The sequence below is a fragment of the Corticium candelabrum genome, chromosome 5 (assembly GCF_963422355.1).
Source record: "Corticium candelabrum chromosome 5, ooCorCand1.1, whole genome shotgun sequence".
Classification (NCBI taxonomy): domain Eukaryota; kingdom Metazoa; phylum Porifera; class Homoscleromorpha; order Homosclerophorida; family Plakinidae; genus Corticium; species Corticium candelabrum.
Window position 1 is genome coordinate 1,570,001 of NC_085089.1, and position 18,980 is coordinate 1,588,980.

Below are 18,980 nucleotides of genomic sequence, written 5' to 3' on the forward strand. Positions count from 1 at the left end.
CACACGTTTTATGAGGCTGTTGGCTACATGATCAATGCTCAATCAGTGAGAAGACATGTTATTGTATTATGACAGCATGTAGTCAAGCTATATTTTATTTTTGTGTAGGATGGCATGGCACGTGAGCGACTTATTGAGAAGTACATGTCGTTACCTAACCAGATCTGGGATGGAGTAATCACTGCAGCAACAAAGGTGGACGGTGTTTGTCACTATTGAGCGAAGATGTGTGTGTGTAATGTTTGATTATTGGTAGAATGTTGAGGTACTGAAGGATCACGAGATGGTGAAACAGTTGGGGAACATACTGAAGACGAACGTGAGAGGATGCAAGGCCATCGGTCATCCGTTTGTTGTACAGTTGGGTCGGATATATCTGGACATGCTGAATGTGTACAAAGTTCTTAGTGAAAACATCTCGGCTGCTGTTGCTTCAGCAGGTCGGTCATCATTATCACTACTTGTTTGTTAGTTTGCTTGTTTGTTTGCTTGTTTGTTTGTTAGTTCGCTTGTTTGTTTCTTTGTTTGTTAGTTTGCTTGTTTTTTCTTTGTTTGTTTGCTTGTTTGTTTCTTAGTTTGTTTGTTTGTTTGTTAGTTTGCTTGTTTGTTTCTTTGTTTGCTTGTTTGTTTGCTTGTTAGTTTGCTTGTTTGTTTGTTTCTTAGTTTGTTTGTTTGTTTGTTTGTTGACATAATGTTTCTCAACGATTGTAGGTGAAGTAGTGACGAAGACTCCACTGATTCGTGCCATGAGAACAGTGAAGAAAGAAACTCTAAAACTGATATCGACGTGGGTTGAAAAGTCAAATGATTCGAAGATGGTGAGCATGCATGCAGAGTGTGTCGTGTCGCTGTTGCATCGTCGTCATTGTGTCTGTCAGGTGTGCGAGAGCTTTATTCCTCCTCTGCTGGACGCTGTGTTGGGTGATTATCAGCGGAACGTTCCCGTAGCTCGTGAGCCGGAAGTTCTCAGCACAATGACGACTGTTGTAAATAAACTAGAGGTGCATAACTTGCATAGTTTGTTTGGTGTATCTGAGTGCTTATGTGCATGTGTCGTTGCATGCCTGCTTGCTTGCCTGTTTGTCATGTTGGAGGACGATGCCTATCGAAGTATAGCTTGCAGTGGGTTAACGGTCGTGTTGAGTTGACGCTTGGCATGTGATTTGTGTGTTGTGGTGTGTGCGTGGTAAGTGCAACACGATGGAGTGGGAGTGGTGTGAGAAGCATACAGTGGTGTACAAGGTGTGGGAAGGTGTAACATCAAGGTGAACGTTGTTGTAGCCACGAGTGGAAATGTTGCTGGTGGCTTTGGATTGCACTTTCTCTCTCTTTGTGCGTGTGTTTCTTATCTCTCACTGTATGTGTGTTTGTATATAAGGAGCTCAATCATTTTGTTTTGTAAAGATGCATCAGTAGGATCATATCGAAAAAACAGACTCACCTCTATGTCTTTGGATGGACTGACATGTTGTATTTGTGAGTTTTAATCTGGGGCAGCGAATTGAAATTTAGGAAACGTTTCGAGTATCAAGTATTTGTGCCAATCGGAACGTTAAGATTGGTGATGAACAACACACCTTTGTAATTGGAACAAAAGTACATTTGGGGTTTATGACAGTCAATTGTTTCTCTGATTGTCTGTCTGTCTGCCTCATTTGTCTGTTTGTCTGTCTGTCTGTCTGCCTCATTTGTCTGTTTGTCTGTCTACATTTGTTTGCTGTATGGTGATTGAAACTGATCAAAAGGAGAAGAGGATGACCAGTATGTACATTCATGTTATTGACTTCAATTTTGTAAGTCACGTAGTCATACAAGAACAAAGAAGAAAAACATCGTATGAAAGCATTCTGAACGTCCTGTTTGTTATCTGTCCAGTTTTCATGTTTTTCATTGTCTTCATCCGTAACGTTGATATTGCTAAACAAATTGTGTGTGCTGTTTGGCTGTAGGGCAATGTTACCACCGAGATTCCACATATACTGGAGGCGGTGTTTGAGTGTACTCTGGCCATGATTAACAAAGATATGGAAGAGTTTCCGGAGCATCGAACCAACTTCTTTGTCTTACTGCAAGCGATCACGTCATATTGCTTTACGGCATTTCTCCAGATACCTGCACAGCAATTCAAACTTGTTATGGACTCCATCATCTGGGCATTGAAACACACCATGCAGAATGTGGCAGATACAGGTAGGCATATAGACGGTCAGGCAACACACACACACACACACACACACACACACACACACACACACACACACACACACACACACACACACACACAACTGTGTGGACAGACAAGGTAATGACTAGAGATGATGTTTTAGTGGACGGACATGCATAACATACATCAGTTTTGTCTGTGTGCCATGTATTTCTTATGTAACACGTGTTTAGGTTTAAACATTTTGCACACATTGCTTGAAAACGTACAACGGCTGGATGCTGATCAAAGCTTTTATCAAACTTACTTTCTTGAGCTGCTGCAGCACGTCTTTTCTGTCGCTACAGACACATCACACACAGCAGGTGGGACAACGAACCAATATCATGTCATAATAATATTACTTTGTCTATGTGTAGTGAGTCGAGTTTTACAGACGTTGTGTTTTGTGTGTAGGGCTGACAATGCACGCGACTATCCTCTGTGATATGTTTCGACTCGTTGAGAATGGCGGCATTGTAGCCCCTCTTTTTAATCCAAGCCAAGTTTCTGATCCTACTATGACCAATCAGCTGTTCGTCCATCAGTACCTTCAGCAGCTGCTAAAGCAAGCGTTCCCTCACTTACAAAGGTAAGTCTGTGCTTTGTCAGTCAACACAAGAGCATGTGGTTCATCCTTTATGATTGTCGTCTACTTCATCTGTGCAGCGTCCAAGTTCAAATGGTCGTGAATGGTCTGTTTACTCTAAATAATGACATTCCTCAATTGAAGGAGCATCTTCGAGATTTCCTGGTTATGATCCGGGTATTCAACCTTGACTACACACACACACACACACACACACACACACACACACACACACACACACACACACACACACACACACACACTACACCACACACACACACACTACACCACACACACACGTACACACACACACACACACACTACACCACACACACACTACACCACACACACACTACACCACACACACACGTACACACACACACACACACACACTACACCACACACACACTACACCACACACACACACACACTACACCACACACACACACACACACACACACACACACACACACACGACGAGGGTTGTGAAAATAATCGACTTGTGTGTAGGAATATGCCGGTGAAGAAACGACGGACTTGTTTCTTGACCAGCGAGAGCAGGAGCTGCGAGAAGCAGCGGAAGCTAAACGAAGGCAGCAACTGTCTGTTCCCGGTATTCTAAATCCCCACGAACTTCCCGACGAGAGCATGCAAGCGTAGTGAAAACCGTGCTGCACTGGACGTTGCCATCAATCAGTAGTGGGATGGTGCTGTAGATTGTGTAGGTGGTTCCTATTTGCGTGACTTCGTATTCTACTTTCCATGCATGACACGAACGCGACAATTGCTGAGACTATTTTGGAAGTCAGAGAGATTATATTAATAAAGATTCCAAGTTGCCTTGTAGCGTAGCGATGAAACGATTTGAGGCGATGGCATTCCTGTCGTACCCGCCTGCTAAGAGTATAGAAACAGGTTGGTGTATGGTGACGCATGTTGGTAGCACTCACATTCCACGTGTACCTGCCACGTGCATTTCACATGATGTACAAGGAGGAACCGGAGGAACCGGATTGACACGTGCTACTTGACGGGATGCCCGCCTCCCGCACGCATAATTACGTCATCTGCATCACGTGATATTGTTACTATTAATATCAATCTGCAGCAAAGATGGTCTTGTGGGAGGCAGTTGTTGCTATTGCTGTTGCCGTACTAGACATAGGCCTCATCTTCTTTATGGTTTGGAATGTATGAATGAATACAGTTGTACTTACTCTTTCCTAGTGGTTGTTATAGCAACGTGTTTTACATTCTTTTTGCAGGTAATATGCTTTGATGAGCTTAGAAGTGACTACAGGAATCCTGTAGATTTATGCAATTCATTAAATCCAGTAAGTTGCGGATTATTGTTTGGATGTGTGAGCGTGTGGTCCTTTTTGTAATGTAGTTTCTGTAAAATGTGTGCAGAGATGGGATTATATTAGAATATGCTGTAGGTTTTACGTACTGGGGGAAGTCTGGGATATAGCACGCGCGCGCGCGCGCACACACACACACACACACACACACACACACACACACACAAGTAGACAAGTCGACATGTACATGTACATGTAGACAGGGGTGGACAAGTTCACTGAGTTCTGGTGCCACTGAGTGGCGACAACAGAACACATGGTGCACAGACCACGCCCACAACCTAATCTAGAATGTAGCAGACTTTCGACGTATTACAGTATAATACTATGCAATCAAGACCTCACAAAAACATGAGCTTTTTATTCAATTTGTTACTACTGGTTTCTGTTCCACCTGTCCTGTCACACACGTGCTAGAATAAAATGTAGGCATGCGGAGGCGGTAGTCTCACAGGCCCGACTTCACCCAGTAGGCACGTCCATTTGTCATTTGTCTAACGCGCGCTAGATGAAAAGCGAAGCGAAACTCAAAGACAGTGTAACTTACCTTGTCGCCTTAACGTAACCTCTGTTGTCACTCGTGGCACCATAGCGACAATTGGTCAGCCCTGATAGACTAGCATTTGTTACAATTGTTAATTAATATAAAATATTAATTAAACATGCAGATACTGTCCATTGCCAACTGTCACGGTAGTTGGAGAGGAAAATGTCACAGCAAAAATTTCTCATGCCACACTATTTTAAAATATTAGCATTAATAATTAATATAGTTTAATGGTCCAAACACAACCTTTTAAATGTACAATATTGAAATCACATGTTGAATGTTTATAACCACAATCTATTTCTATAAGGTCATTGTCCCTTCCAGTTTAGAAAATGAAACAGCCACTTACAGCCTACCAGGAACATAGCCACTGTAGGATGTCTGTTTGAACGGATTCCTTTTCAATATTTGTACTTTCATCAAGGGACCACTTCCTGCAACTTCTCGATTAGGGCATAGCTGATTAAATAAGTTGTTATTTAATCACTTTGAGACAGCCTCAAATCACGTGCCTGCCGCCCGACAGATCAGAACGCATACAGCTCGTAGACCTGTTTATACTGGTTTTAGAATAGCAGATAGTAAGTGAAACCAGATGGTGTTGCTTCTGTCACCTCCCTCTAATGCTTCATCACCCTATGAAGTTTTTGTTTCCTACGAGATCCTTCTGAGAGTCTAAGAATTAACCCTGTGCTGCATCGTACTCTACATAGACCCAATGCATGGTTTATACCTGTTCGCCTTTTCACTACTACGTAGATGACACTCAAGATGTTGCATTCTGTCACTACATTAGTAACACGAGAAAATACTATTTTTTGTGTCTGTCTGCACATGCCCGTCTGCATGCTTGCTGATTTTCAACCAGACCACTTCCAAATTGCCAGCTACGGCCTTGTCTACCCTCCAAACAGACAAGTTTTTCAGGTACAGTGTAATGCTTTAGTCAGATTTGTGAGGGTGTACTGTATCTTAATAGTGGTCTGTACTGAACAAACCTCCAGTTCTTTTGACGTTATACATTTATTTACGTGTTAGTACATCATCGTGCAAATGCAAAGTGTTACACAACTGGTACTGTATTTTTTAGTCATGCTATGGTTGCACTACATGTTGGACCATTACTGATAATTTCCAAGTTAATTGTAATACTGTGCTGCTGATGTAGATAAGTATAATATTCAATTAATTAAATCATTATTAGAGATGTCAACAATTTTTAGCTGTCTCACTGTGGCATAGATCGTTAGGGTCGTCTTGTTGTAATCTAATGTTTGGTTATGGTGTTTGTCTAATGTTTGGTTATAGCTTTTGTCTAATGTTTAGTTATAGTGTTTGTCTAATGTTTGGTTATAGTGTTTGTCTAATGTTTGATTATAGTTTTTGTCTAATGTTTAGTTATAGTGTTTGTCTAATGTTTGGTTATAGTGTTTGTCTAATGTTTGGTTATAGTATTTGTCTAATGTTTGGTTATAGTGTTTGTCTAATGTTTGGTTATAGTGTTTGTCTAATGTTTGGTTATAGTATTTGTCCAATGTTTGGTTATAGTGTTTGTCTAATGTTTGGTTATAGTGTTTGTCTAATGTTTGGTTATAGTGTTTGTCTAATGTTTGGTTATAGTGTTTGTCTAATGTTTGGTTATAGTGTTTGTCTAATGTTTGGTTATAGTGTTTGTCTAATGTTTGGTTATAGTTTTTGTCTAATGTTTGGTTATAGTGTTTGTCTAATGTTTGGTTATAGTGTTTGTCTAATGTTTGGTTATAGTGTTTGTCTAATGTTTGGTTATAGTGTTTGTCTAATGTTTGGTTATAGTGTTTGTCTAATGTTTGGTTATAGTGTTTGTCTAATGTTTGGTTATAGTGTTTATTTGTTTGTTGCAGCTTGTTCTGCTAGAATATTTTGGTCACGTCTTGCTGGTCGTTCTACTGGCAATAGGAGGCTTCATGTGGACTCTGTTTCTCAATGTTCCTCTTCTTCTCTATCACATGTGCAGGTACAATAAATACTGTACTGTGTGTAAGACCACCGTTTGTAGTAATACATTTTGGAACATTTTTCGTTATGTGTAAGTGTGATACAATGTAGCTGACAGCAGGGCTGACAGAGACGCAGCGGCCATGGCCACCCCACTTTTTGAAATTTTGACTTCAGTCTGCTAGCTTGCTGCATACTTTTGGTTGTAATTAATAGTGTTTCTACCAATTGTGTTCAGTTTTGAAGTTATACGAGAATGCTCTGCATTTACCCAAAATATTGCTAATTTGTAGTGGTAAATCTGGTTATTTGTTTAAGCCAGTTGCTTGTAGCGTGTGTTTAATTATGCCTTTTAATGCGCGTTAGACCACTCTACTTCTAAATTGCTTCATGCTGTAGTGTTGCTTGGTAAATTGGATGACAGTTTCAGCAGGCATGTGTGGGTTAGAGTCGTGTGCAGTGAGTCGCTCATTGCTACAAGATGTGGGCTGGTTGTTGGCGCAACTTTTCGGGCAGCTAGCTGTTTGTTGAGTTGCTGACGAATGGGAGTTATAGTGTTGACACAATGAAAATAAGTTGCCATGAAATGGGGTTACACACACACACACACACACACACACACACACACACACACACACACACACACACACACACACACACACACACCCACACACTATTATGTTCGACGAGTCACACTTGATGTTACGATCGAATTTTGTGTATGAGACGGGATTGTGTATTTACGTATTTTGGTTGTCTTGTAGGTATTACCGAAGACCTCGAATGAGTGTGCCAGGTCTGTACGATCCCACAAACGTGATGAATATGACTGAAATGAAATTCAATATAAGAGAGGGATGGACTAAGCTCGTCTATTATCTATTTTGCTTTTTCTTCTATTTGTTCAAGTAAGCATAGAAAAGGTTGCATCGTTTTGAGTTCTGCTAGTGTAGCCTTGTATTTTGCAGCGTTCTCTACATCTTCCTTTCAGAGACATCATAGTGGACAGCTACTTCTGTTTAGTTAGCAGTGATGTTAAGTAACAGTACATACAATTTTCAGTCGTATTATCCGTGGTAGTTGTATGTACATACATTGTTGCTATGGATAAGTACATGCATTGCACAGTACGTAATTAGTGTTTGAATTTTATGGCAGAGGTAGTCGTCACCTTGGCAACCTCACAAAATTTTAGTCGTCAATGAGTTTGACTTTACGTATATTTCATTGACATCAACTAGTGATACTGATTGTTCTGGCAAGTAAACGAAATCCCAGGACTTCAGAGGTGTCACTCTCAGTCCTACTTGAGTAATTCACTATTCTACTCTACTGCATAGAAACGAATTTATTGAGTCCACCATAAGTTGAGTGACTTTAGTCATCAGGATGGCAACTTCGCTGGAGTAATTGGTCTCACATGAACTCAGTGTAATAGTCATCAAATGACAACTTGATAATCGCTTTTTTGAACACTGAATTATGAGCATGATTAGCATATTATGATTTCTTTTGTGATTGTGCATTATTCTTGTTGAATGGTACGTCAGGGCCGTAGGGCACCACACAGAGCTGTGCCACAAAACTGCCACTTCCGGTCTTGGTGTCAGGTAATTAAATAATTAATATATTTTTCCAGGGTACATTACTGGTAAACTGTAATGCACGTGCAGAGAAAGTACGTTGCTGAGGTACTTTGTCTGCTACTTTTAGAGATTATGATGTTGTACCTATTCATGGTTCATCCTTTTTTACATATAATCTTATTTCCTCAAATAATAATCAACGTGCTCTACTAGTTTCTAGTACGTATTGCTTCAGTTGACTCATGGTCATCAAAGTGCAAAACACATCGAACAATAATAATAATAATGTAAATCCAGAAATTTTTGTACTCATGAAATTTTAGTTATTTTTGTACAGATACCTGGTTGTACTAAAATAACAAATTTATAGATAGATGCACTTGTATTCGGTTAGAGTACAGTCCCGATGTCCCGTATGAAAATAACATGTGTACGATCTACTTCATAGGCAGAAGTACTAAAATTTATGAGCATGAAAATTTCCGGATTTACAGTAATCACAGATTATCTAAACAATCTAAGTTGTTGGTTTTGTGATCCAGATGCTAAACGAGAGTTTTTAATATACTGTAGAATTAACAGTCACAAAAGCTCATTTTGTTGTTCCAACAAATTGTAGTCACAATAATTATTTATAATTGGTGAAAAAATTGCCTCATTAATTAGACATGGGCATAATTATGGAGCCACCCTGAGCATGTGAATTAGATTAAAAATTATTGGACTTTCTCAGACACTGCAAGTACATACATCTACAGTAACAGCTAGCTGCACTTTTTAGTAAATTAAAACAAGTCATAATGGTGAGGTAATGGCTCTGATTGTGCCATCCGCATGTCTGACATTGGAGGTGATGTGTGACCTGTTGAGATACACATGACTACTTCTTGCTGTCAGTTCATCAACCAGTAGATTTGAAAGTTAACCGTTTCAAAAGCTTCTAAACAATAAAATGACTTTGTTTATGTCAGAAGACATACTCAAAGTTTAAATAGGGACTTACGTTTTCATATTAATTGTGAGTCTATTCTCATTTGCTCTTGTGACATCACAACATGAATGGTTTGGACATGGTATAAATGCATGGCGGTGGTGGTTTTAGTCTGATAATTCTCTTAGTCTTTTTGTTGCTACGGGTTGTTAAAGAGTCCAATATCAGAACAATATAAATACCCAAATAGCATGATTTGAAGTAGTCTCTTGCACAAGAGGGGCTGTGCAAGAGACTAGATTCGAAGTAGAATCAGCGGGTCAGCAGGTATATTCATAAATCTGCAATGTTCTGTTGATTTCCATGCCTCAGACATAGTATAAGTATGTAGCACTACATCATAGCACTACATCATAGCACTACATCATAGCACTACATCATAGCACTACATCATAGCACTACATCATAGCACTACGTACATCATAGCACTACATCATAGCACTACATCATAGCACTACATCATAGCACTACATCATAGCACTACATCATAGCACTACATCATAGCACTACATCATAGCACTACATCATAGCACTACATCATAGCACTACATCATAGCACTACATCATAGCACTACATCATAGTACTACATCATAGTACTACATCAGTTGATATTGGGGGGATGGCTCCATAGTTTTAGTAGTCGACCTCCCGACCACTAAGTCAGTCCTTCAACAGTTTCTGACAATCGCGCCTCTTATTCGTGACAGCTGACAGTTTAGCAGTAAAATAGCAAATAGAACACGCGAGCGTTACTAAAAATGCGAAATGAATCGTGGGTGTGGCTAGGATACGGGATTTCCTCTTTTGCTCTTTTTCCGTGTGCTGCAAGAGTTTCTGTGCGCGGAGCAGCTAGTCTCTGAGTTAATGGGGAACGTTAACGTACTGGAGCGGAGGAACGGCGTAATCTTCGTTGCTTTCGCGTCAACGTGGATTTGTTTTTCTCACTTCCTGTTGCAATTTGCATTTGTGAGAGGTTGTGCGGCTTTAGTTGACATAGTCTGTAATCTAATGGCTTTCATTTGTGTATGAAGACTTTGTTGATAGAATAGTTGAGATAGCGCGTAAACTCTTTGGGGTTGCCACATGATATCTCAAATAATTTTAATTATTTTTTTCCGTATTTTATATTATGCTGTGACAGGCATGCGAGAGTTTGAGTTGTTTTGTTACAAATAGTATGGAGTCTAGCTTATTAACACACACACACACACACACACACACACACACACACACACACACACACACACACACACACACACACACACACACACACACAACTCACACATGCACACACCATGCATGTTAGTAAATCTAATGGACGCATGTTGATTTTACGTAGAATATAAATTAACTTCCCTGCGTTTGCATATTAAATTATGTATATAATTATTAAATTTTATTATTATATTAATATTATTATAGTAAATTTAAATATTACGTACATTACATATGAAATTACATATTAAAAATAATAATATACATAATCTTGTATTGAGTGCATGTGTGGCATGTGTGGCATGTGTGACAGAGTAATTGTGTATTACCATACCCATATCTAGTACAATGTTATGATGTAATCAAATCAGATTTTAAAGCCTAAAACTGAAAAGGTAACTATTGTCAGATAATTTTTTGTGTTAATTAACTGGTAAACCGAAGGAATTCTATTGATAAGGTTAGATTAAATTAATTAAATTATATTTGTAAGGCATGCTGTGAACAAATCATACTGGACAAGGAGTTGTTATTATATACATTTTAGGTATTGAAAATGAACAAAGCTGGAAGGATGTTTCTTGCACATTTTTGAATGGTAGTTTTAGTTGCTATAAATACGTCAACCAGTCGGAAACTTGGACAAATGCAAGCCGTATATGTAACACGTCTGGAGCACATTTGTTGTCAATTAGTAATGAATATGAGAACAATTTTGTGCACAATGTCTCGAGCCGATTCGGTGGTAATGCTGTGTGGATTGGGTTAAGGAAAAGGAAGGATGCAAACAGCAGTTACTATATTTGGTCTGATGCATCAAATGTGACTTACACAAACTGGCTGCTTGGGTCACCAAACCGAAGTGATTCTAATGCAAGCTGTGTTGTACAGAAATCAGGAGGCGGTGATTGGATTAATGTACCATGCACAGGTCGTTATTATTTTCTCTGTGAGAGAAGTATGTTGCAAATGTGATATGATCTGATGTCTTGTTTTCTTTCTAATAATTAATTTTGTTCCAATGCAATTTTCAGAAATGAATGATACAATTTCATATCAAACTCCAAGTATCACTGGTTCTTCAGCTAGTTTGTTGCCAAATTCAACCACTCAGAAACACTTGTCACTAACTAGTCGAGCATCGCAAAGTTTATCGACTAGTATTACTACAGGCACGACGTCGACTCTAACTATGTTGCAGTCACATCAACCAGTGAGCACTTTATTTTCAAAAGCTGTAAGTAGTAGTGCCAGGGAAAGTGAAACGAGTGGAGTTGATGCACATGTCGAAGGGAGTGGTGACGCAACAGATCAAGAACAGAATACAGAATTTATAGGTAGCACAACTATGACTGTCACAACAACTGCTGGAGGATCATCAAGCAGTTTTACTTCTTACATTAGCATTTCAGCCGGTATTGGTGGGGCTACTGTTCTGCTACTTGTGTGTGTAGGCTGCATGTATTGTTACCAAAAACGAATGGCAAAAAGAGCAGTAGAACACCAAAGACAGTCTCAAGAGTCATCTTCAGGTGATACAGGCAGGGATTGCTTGTGTGTGAGTTGACAAAGCTGTGATATGACCAATATTTTTGTGTAGGAGCAAATACAGTAAGTAATAAGTTGTATGGAAATTCTGCAGTGAAGGCACCTACACCTCAGATGGATGATTATACATATGCTATGACCAAGGTTGTCACACAAAATCAGACAGACAACTCTTTCTCGCAAACCAAACATCAAACAACTTTATATTCAACTGTCAACGTTGATAAAGAATACTCCGACCTTGAAGGAGACACATGCAATAACAGAAAACATGACATGCTTATTAAAGATGATGATGATGCATATGCTGAACCAAATTGTTTTGTTGGTTCTGCATCAGAAGGAAAGAAGCAAGGTGATGACAGTGAGGTACGCAAGGAAGGTCTTGTGACTCTATAAGTCTACGTGAAATGTTATAATGAATTCAGTGGGCAGTGAGTGTCTAATTGATTTCTGCTGTATTTTTGTCATGTAGAATGGCTATTCGCATCTGGACTTAGGATTTAGTCGTTTCCGCACGGCTGCTTATTGGCAACCTGAAAAAACCGAAGGGAAGCTGTATGCACAATTGGAAGGGAAGAGATTTCCACAAATTGGTAGACACACACTGAAGACAATGGAACACCTTGGCTCAGGGTACAAATATGTACAGGATTCATAACTATGACTATGTGCGTGCATATATTTTATTTTTTAGGGAGTTTGGAAGTGTTTCAAAGGGTTTGTGGAATTCGGTAATAGTATGAGTTGCAAACAAAATTTAGTAGTAATTACTTTCTGCATGCTCCACAAAAACAGGTTGATGTTGCTATTAAAACTCTCAACTCACAATTGCCTGAGGATCGCACTAAGTTTCTTCGGGAAGCAGCAATAATGGGGCAATTTCACCATTGCAACATTGTAGCACTTTACGGTGTTGTAACAGTGGGAAGACCAGTAAGGGATTGATGCTGACTGACAGTGATAAGATAGGCTGTGTATTGTATTGTATTGTATAGCTTATGATCGTAATTGAACTGATGGAAAAAGGAGACCTGAGGGAGAACCTATCACAACTGAGATCTGAGTATAGTAAATGTGTTTGTGTGTTGTGTTTGAATCTTACAAGCCATGTTGTATGGTAGATCTAACAAGAAGGCTTTGCCAGTAGATACGCCACACAAGCTGCTGCTGATGGCTAGAGAGGTTGCAGCAGGAATGGAGTATCTTAGCAACAAGTCCTTCGTTCATCGTGTAATGTGTTATATTATGTGTGTTATATTGTGTTATACATATACATATATATATATATATATATATATATATATATATATATATATATATATATATATATATATTGTGTGTGTGTGTGTGTGTGTGTGTGTGTGTGTGTGTGTGTGTGTGTGTGTGTGTGTGTGTGTGTGTGTGTGTGTGTATGCGCAGTGTGTACAGTTTCTCGGCTTGTGTTTGTCCATGAATTGCGACTTGATTGTTTGCTGTTGTTTGCTGTTGTAGCTTTAATTGCATTTTACCCTTTTTGTTGTCATCAGGATCTTGCCACTCGTAATATATTATTAAACCAAGAAGGTACCTGCAAGGTTAGTGACATGCATGCCATTGGTATACGTATGGATATTATTTATAAAATCATCTGTTTTAATTAAAGATAGGAGATTTTGGACTTGCTCGTGATTTAGCCGATGAGACGTACTATTTTCTGAGTAGTGGTAGAAAGATTCCTGTTCGCTGGACAGCTCTAGAGGTTTGTAATGTAATTTAGAGAAACTTGGCTATAGCGTTTGTTTATTTGTGCTTTTGCTGTTTTAATTCTTTTTTCATTAGTTTGACTGTACATACCATTGTAGGCACTAAACTATCGAAAGTACTCAAGTAGCAGTGACGTGTGGAGTTATGGTGTTGTTCTTTATGAGCTTTGGTCGCTAGCTGAGAGACCATTTGGCTACATCACAAACAATGATGTAATAGTTTTGCACTCTGTACAAACATAAAATTTGATAGACTTGGGCCAGTCTAGTGTTGTGACGTCTCAGCATGATGTCAGCCAAGACAATTAAACATCTGAGAAGAACAGCACAGCTAGTAGACTGGCTCAAGTCTTTTCATTGTTTTAATTAACTACATTGTTTAAATTAACTACGACAACAGGTGTTGGACAGAATCAACTCTGGATATCGTCTTCCTCCTCCTCCTGGTTGTCCACGAGCACTGTATGCTTTGATGATTGACTGTTGGTCAGTACTTGTGTTGAATGGTGTCAAGTGATGTGCAGATGCTATAGATGCATGCTTCTTACAGGAATCCTGACTATCACCAGCGGCCATTGTTTACTGACATTGTGAAACGTTTGGCTGTGAATGACGACCAGCTGCTGGTTAATAAGGAAAATGAAGAGATTATCATTGGGCAGCTTGGAGATGATCTTGAAATAGCAGAAAAAATGTACAATGATTTGCAACAAACTTATGTTTAGAGAAGATAAAAACTTTGTTTGTACGTCTATTTTGTTGTTATTCTTATGCCCATAGTTTACATCAAACTAGTTGTAGTGTAATTCTCACCTCAACTTTTAGCAAGATGTTATGTCTAAGTTTGGACATTGAAAATTTGGGTTTTTACATTTTGTTCAATTAAAAGTCTCTAAAACAGAGAAATTGTATTTAAGTGGGTGGATTTTGTCATCTCATGACACTGCACTATCAGTCTAATGAGTCAGTTGTTTTGACTGATCAACAACTAGCTATGTACAGGCTGCATGTAACCTTTGAAGCTGCAGCTGACGACAAACCATACCCACAGTTGAATTATCTAAGTCAAGTTACATGTGCTTTTTAAATATGTTGTCCTATTGTATTCTAAATGTAAGTTTTCACTTTGCCAACATTTTAATATTCACAGTTTGTAATAAATATTAAAGTTCCAATATACAGGTATGGTCGGATTCTACCAGATTTTCTATTCTACAGTGTTTATTTAGTGCAGTAACTAAACACAACTTGTAAGTCAAAAAAAGTACATATGCATTTGGCATGTACATGTAGTATGCAGACATATACTTGCAATGATGGAGAACTTTAGAAACGTAGATGTTAACTCCTTCATGTTTCTATAGCTTGCAATGTCTGTAATGCTCAGCATCAAATGTCAGAGGCACCCACTTTTCCTTGTTCATCTCTTTCTCTCTATTCTCAGTACTATTGCCTCATCCACTAGGTCAATTAATTAATTACCTGATAATTACATTGTATCTGAACAAACCACATCCCTTTGTATTGATTAGTGGTGTCTGTGTGTCAGTGAAGTCAGTAGTTTGTTGTTTAGTGTATTATGTGTATATATCTGGGCATCATAATTCACCAAGCTTGATGTAACATTCAAAATCAATATTGAGGCTTTGTAGGAAGGATTATCATCATGAGTCGGTGCAAAGTGTTACTGATGTTTAATTGAGAAGTTCCTTTTTACTACACAATCTGTCCAGCTGGCACACTGGTGGGCACTGAACGTTCTCACGTATTATCACCAATAGCTTATGACACATCAAATAGACGAAATCATGAGAGTACATACATAAACTTATAACATGTTAAGTTCAACTGTAGACATGAGCACAACAAAGACTTAACGAAAAAACCCAAGTTTTTCCTTCAACCATTCTTCTGTAAGGTCCTCTGTATTTCTGACCTCAAACACCTACAAAGGAGATCAAAACAACAAACAAGCATTTACACAATAGAGACATTAGAAGGCTCTTACTTTGGTAAATCCACCAGCCTTCACAAGAGCGTTCTTTGAGCCAGCGTACATCATTTGTGTTTGGGGATGGCAACCTGCAGAGTGTAAGCATCGAACAAGTAAAGGTGCTTGTAGATTTAAATGAACGATAGCAACACCTTCTGGGCTTACAAATATGAAGCACAATGGGTAAGAGACACGGCCATCACTGTGCTGGTATGCATAACTGTAAGCACAATATCTAGAGAGACGGCAACGTTTGATGAGGAAAATATATCATGCGTGTAGCAGCTAGTTAGACTCCATATTTAATTACAGGTGGGCTATAGCTATGCAACAAGATAACATAATCTGGTGATACTGTTGTGGAGACATACATAGTTTTCATTGTTCATGTACCATATTTTCTAGTAGGTAAGCCACATGGCTTGCAGCACAAGACACAAGAATGCCATTGTATACAAAGTCTCAGTATCCAAGAAACTGGTAAGTAGAAACAGTATAAGCTAAGTACGTCGTTTATTACACAAGCAGATACAGTGAGTCAAAGACAGAAGGGACAAAACAATGATCGAGATCTAGGAAAACACACAGACAATCACAGAGACAGGATGGATAGAAGGACTAACAGACAAACAGAATGATAAGCAGACGGGCAGACAGATGCATAGGCAGAGACATTGTCTTTACATAAAAGTGCAGGGTAATTTAATATCAACCAGTCACTGAATAACATGCCTCGGTTGACGTTCCGGTAGTTCTGCAGCCATATCTTCAAGAGAAATATCCTGCTCCAACATACAGTCTCAATTCAGTTGTCGTTGAGTGTTAGCAATCCCTTACGTCATGCTCTTCTTCCAAGACAATTTTCAACTCGTCTGCCTTGATTTTCACTACACGGTTACGTAAGTAGAACAATAAGCACAGCAGCGGTACAATAAATGCAGTGATTTTTGTCTAATTTCCAATGGCATGTGCACCCATTAGAGCAAATCTTTGACTAGTAGTTGTAATTAATTTAATAAATAATAATATAAGTTTGAAAATAATGTTTTTAATAATAACTTTGCAAAAGCCAAATGTTCTCTGAAGCCGATCAACTCCAATACATTTCTGAATCAAAATCAACTAACCATTTGTGCATAACAAAACAAACACACAAGCAGACCAACAAAAACAAGCCTGTTTATTGCATTGTTGTTAATAGGTTTGTATGCATGCATGATGTCCCTGTATGAAGTCCCTGCAGTGTTCTCCCCAGGATCTTTTGGCAGAGTGGGCGCTCTGCCTTATTCTAAGCAATTAAGCTTTTAGGTAAAGTAGATTATCCAGATGCCAAGACTTGAGGATCTCAAGTAAGCTTATTAAATTAACTAGCTAAGGGCGCATTTCCACTAGTGCCTACACCGGTTTATCAAGTGGTTTAAGCTAAACTGGTTTAAGAATTCACTTGTTTCCACCTGCACTAAACCAGTTATAGTTTAAAACTAAACCGCTTTCCTAAACCCACTTCAAAGTAGGTTTAGCAAAGTGGTTTAGGTTTAACTGTCACGTGACAGTAGCGCGCTTGTCTAGATGGCTTCTGACAATGTCGTTTTGATGATATTGACTATTTTGCTGGGATAGGATTGCCCTAAAAGATGTAAGAGTCGTTAACTAGGGGAAAGAAATCAGTAGCTATGAGACGGTGTCCTTGGTCATCGTCATGCAAATTTCTACTAGCAGATGCTGAATCAGTGAAAATCAACAGTTGCTCTGACTCGGCGACAAAGCAGCCCAATACTTCAAAATAAGGCATTCCTAGACAGTTTGTTTTGCACATCCCGGATGTGCAAGTTCCTAGTGGAAACAGTCGCTTTCTTGAACTGGTTTAGTTCTTAAACCTGTTTAAGCTAAACTAGTCTAGGGTGCAGCTAGTGGAAACACGGCCTAAGAAAGCAGGTGGCATCTAATTGTGCAGAATACTAACACTTTTACACCCACGCATGCAGCCCTTAATTAACCATGCTTTCACAGCTGGTGTTCATGTGCAAGTTGGTATTTAACTGCCATTGGGTTACGCCCACTTGACAGAGTATTCCACTCTGCCTTCTAAGGTTTCTGGGGAGAACACTGCTCTGTATGTGTATCAGAACTAAATTTTAGTCAATGCATTCATCGGTAGAGGTATTTCAAACCCTAAACTCCAAAATCCACCAATAATTTGTTTGAGATATCACAAAATTAATTATGACTTAATATTACACATGAAGCAAAGCACAGAGCAAGGTAATTAAGGCATTACAGACAGGCCATGCAGCACCCTATTACCCTGGTTTGTATTCTCAAAATATTGTTCTTTGTTTTACACCATAGGAGCCTACAGTAAAACCTCAATTATCCGGACAAATTCTGTGTCCTGCCCCCCAACTTTTTGTGTTCCGCATAATTCGTTCCCCGATAAAGGCACTAAATATTTCACTAATTCGTACTAATACGCTGTAAGTACCGTACATACAACAAATGAGCAAATACTTAACAGAGAACGTACTAATCTAATAAATAGGCAGCTGTTGATGACTCTTCTATTGACATGAATGTACAGTAAGTGTGGAAACAGAGTGTGGTCTTGCACAGTGGAGAAAAACTAGTTGATATATTTATCAACTTTTGATTATCCGGACACTCGACTACCTGGACTTCTAACCAAGGTTGTAATGTATCAGAACATGCCAGACATCTAATCACCTCATTCTGGATGCTGGCTCACACAGTAACACCTGACTACCATACTTTCTAATCTAATTCAATGTATGGTGTGCATGCATGCACCAATAGCAAGCACATATCAGTAATACAGCAACTTGCACTGCAGACCATTAGCAACAATATCCGGAAATGCATGCGACTAAATCTGCCGCCATTGTACTCATTATATGCATAATTTATAGAGAAAAGAATGTCACAAAGTGGGTCGACTCTACAGCGGTATATATCGTACAAGACGGACATACTGATAATGGCCGCGTTGGTTTTTTCCTTGCGAAAACGGAACTTCTTTAGCTTTGCACTCACTTCGTCGTCGATATCACATATTTTTACGTTCTCAGCCTAAAAGTAAGACAATAAATAAACAAGAAAGAGTATAAGAAGTAAGACGTACCATTGAACGAGCAGCAAATGATAACACAAGTTGAAGTTAGGTCTGAGTCTAAAGTCTAGTGGTTTTAGCGCACGTTAAAGACGCTGTT

General features: G+C 39.0%; 4 protein-coding genes across 7 annotated transcripts in view; 3 read left to right on the forward strand and 1 right to left on the reverse strand.

The window, feature by feature from the left end:
- LOC134180502 (exportin-1-like) overlaps positions 1-3,638 on the forward strand; it is a 15,400-nt gene extending 11,762 nt beyond the window's left edge. For both annotated transcript variants that reach the window (XM_062647671.1, XM_062647672.1), the window contains exons 18-27: positions 1-45; positions 109-195; positions 257-440; positions 712-818; positions 879-1,001; positions 1,950-2,190; positions 2,398-2,529; positions 2,621-2,795; positions 2,873-2,969; positions 3,303-3,638. The exon at positions 1-45 is cut by the window's left edge and continues 3 nt beyond it. In XM_062647671.1, coding sequence (XP_062503655.1) covers positions 1-45; positions 109-195; positions 257-440; positions 712-818; positions 879-1,001; positions 1,950-2,190; positions 2,398-2,529; positions 2,621-2,795; positions 2,873-2,969; positions 3,303-3,452 — 1,341 coding nt within the window. In that variant the 3' untranslated portion in view covers positions 3,453-3,638. The remainder of the gene's footprint in view (positions 46-108; positions 196-256; positions 441-711; positions 819-878; positions 1,002-1,949; positions 2,191-2,397; positions 2,530-2,620; positions 2,796-2,872; positions 2,970-3,302) is intronic.
- A 249-nt stretch (positions 3,639-3,887) lies between these two features.
- LOC134180503 (protein cornichon-like) lies at positions 3,888-7,949 on the forward strand. The gene is made up of 5 exons (XM_062647673.1): positions 3,888-3,983; positions 4,058-4,126; positions 6,584-6,696; positions 7,442-7,585; positions 7,646-7,949. The coding sequence occupies exons 1-5, from the start codon at positions 3,906-3,908 to the stop codon at positions 7,677-7,679; spliced, it is 438 nt and encodes a 145-aa protein (XP_062503657.1). The 5' UTR covers positions 3,888-3,905; the 3' UTR covers positions 7,680-7,949.
- A 1,938-nt stretch (positions 7,950-9,887) lies between these two features.
- Positions 9,888-14,674, forward strand: LOC134180089 (tyrosine-protein kinase Yes-like). 3 transcript variants are annotated; one of them, XM_062647169.1, is made up of 14 exons: positions 9,888-10,228; positions 11,018-11,428; positions 11,505-12,011; positions 12,071-12,387; positions 12,494-12,654; positions 12,716-12,752; positions 12,817-12,954; positions 13,017-13,084; positions 13,143-13,251; positions 13,548-13,595; positions 13,664-13,759; positions 13,863-13,976; positions 14,164-14,249; positions 14,314-14,674. In XM_062647169.1, exons 1-14 carry the CDS (start codon positions 10,120-10,122, stop codon positions 14,486-14,488), a joined length of 2,376 nt encoding a protein of 791 aa, XP_062503153.1. In that variant the 5' UTR covers positions 9,888-10,119; the 3' UTR covers positions 14,489-14,674. The 3 variants fall into 3 exon arrangements, with proteins under 3 accessions (XP_062503153.1, XP_062503154.1, XP_062503155.1); XM_062647170.1 differs by having other exon boundaries at positions 11,505-12,002; XM_062647171.1 differs by lacking the exons at positions 14,164-14,249; positions 14,314-14,674 and having other exon boundaries at positions 13,840-13,893.
- Positions 14,675-15,510: 836 nt separating this feature from the next.
- On the reverse strand, positions 15,511-18,975 carry LOC134179935 (glia maturation factor beta-like). Its single transcript, XM_062646972.1, has 7 exons — positions 18,893-18,975; positions 18,744-18,840; positions 16,594-16,643; positions 16,489-16,538; positions 15,909-15,991; positions 15,772-15,845; positions 15,511-15,708 (listed from the first exon to the last, which is right to left on the reverse strand). The coding sequence occupies exons 1-7, from the start codon at positions 18,893-18,895 to the stop codon at positions 15,637-15,639; spliced, it is 429 nt and encodes a 142-aa protein (XP_062502956.1). The 5' UTR covers positions 18,896-18,975; the 3' UTR covers positions 15,511-15,636.
- Between the last annotated feature and the right edge of the window lie 5 nt (positions 18,976-18,980).

Bases quoted from the DNA above. Each gene is read 5' to 3' on its own strand.
- LOC134180503 (XM_062647673.1), top strand. From the start codon at position 3,906: ATGGTCTTGTGGGAGGCAGTTGTTGCTATTGCTGTTGCCGTACTAGAC. The intron at 4,127-6,583 runs GTAAGTTGCGGA...TGTTTGTTGCAG, and splicing joins TATGCAATTCATTAAATCCA to CTTGTTCTGCTAGAATATTT. The intron at 7,586-7,645 runs GTAAGCATAGAA...TGTATTTTGCAG, and splicing joins TTTTTCTTCTATTTGTTCAA to CGTTCTCTACATCTTCCTTT.
- LOC134180089 (XM_062647169.1), top strand. From the start codon at position 10,120: ATGGGGAACGTTAACGTACTGGAGCGGAGGAACGGCGTAATCTTCGTT. The intron at 12,012-12,070 runs GCAGGGATTGCT...ATTTTTGTGTAG, and splicing joins GTCATCTTCAGGTGATACAG to GAGCAAATACAGTAAGTAAT. The intron at 13,596-13,663 runs GTTAGTGACATG...TTTTAATTAAAG, and splicing joins ACCAAGAAGGTACCTGCAAG to ATAGGAGATTTTGGACTTGC.
- LOC134179935 (XM_062646972.1), bottom strand. The intron at 15,992-16,488 runs GCATGTTATTCA...CCGTCTCTCTAG, and splicing joins CTACCGGAACGTCAACCGAG to ATATTGTGCTTACAGTTATG. The intron at 15,846-15,908 runs GTGTTGCTATCG...TACACTCTGCAG, and splicing joins CATATTTGTAAGCCCAGAAG to GTTGCCATCCCCAAACACAA.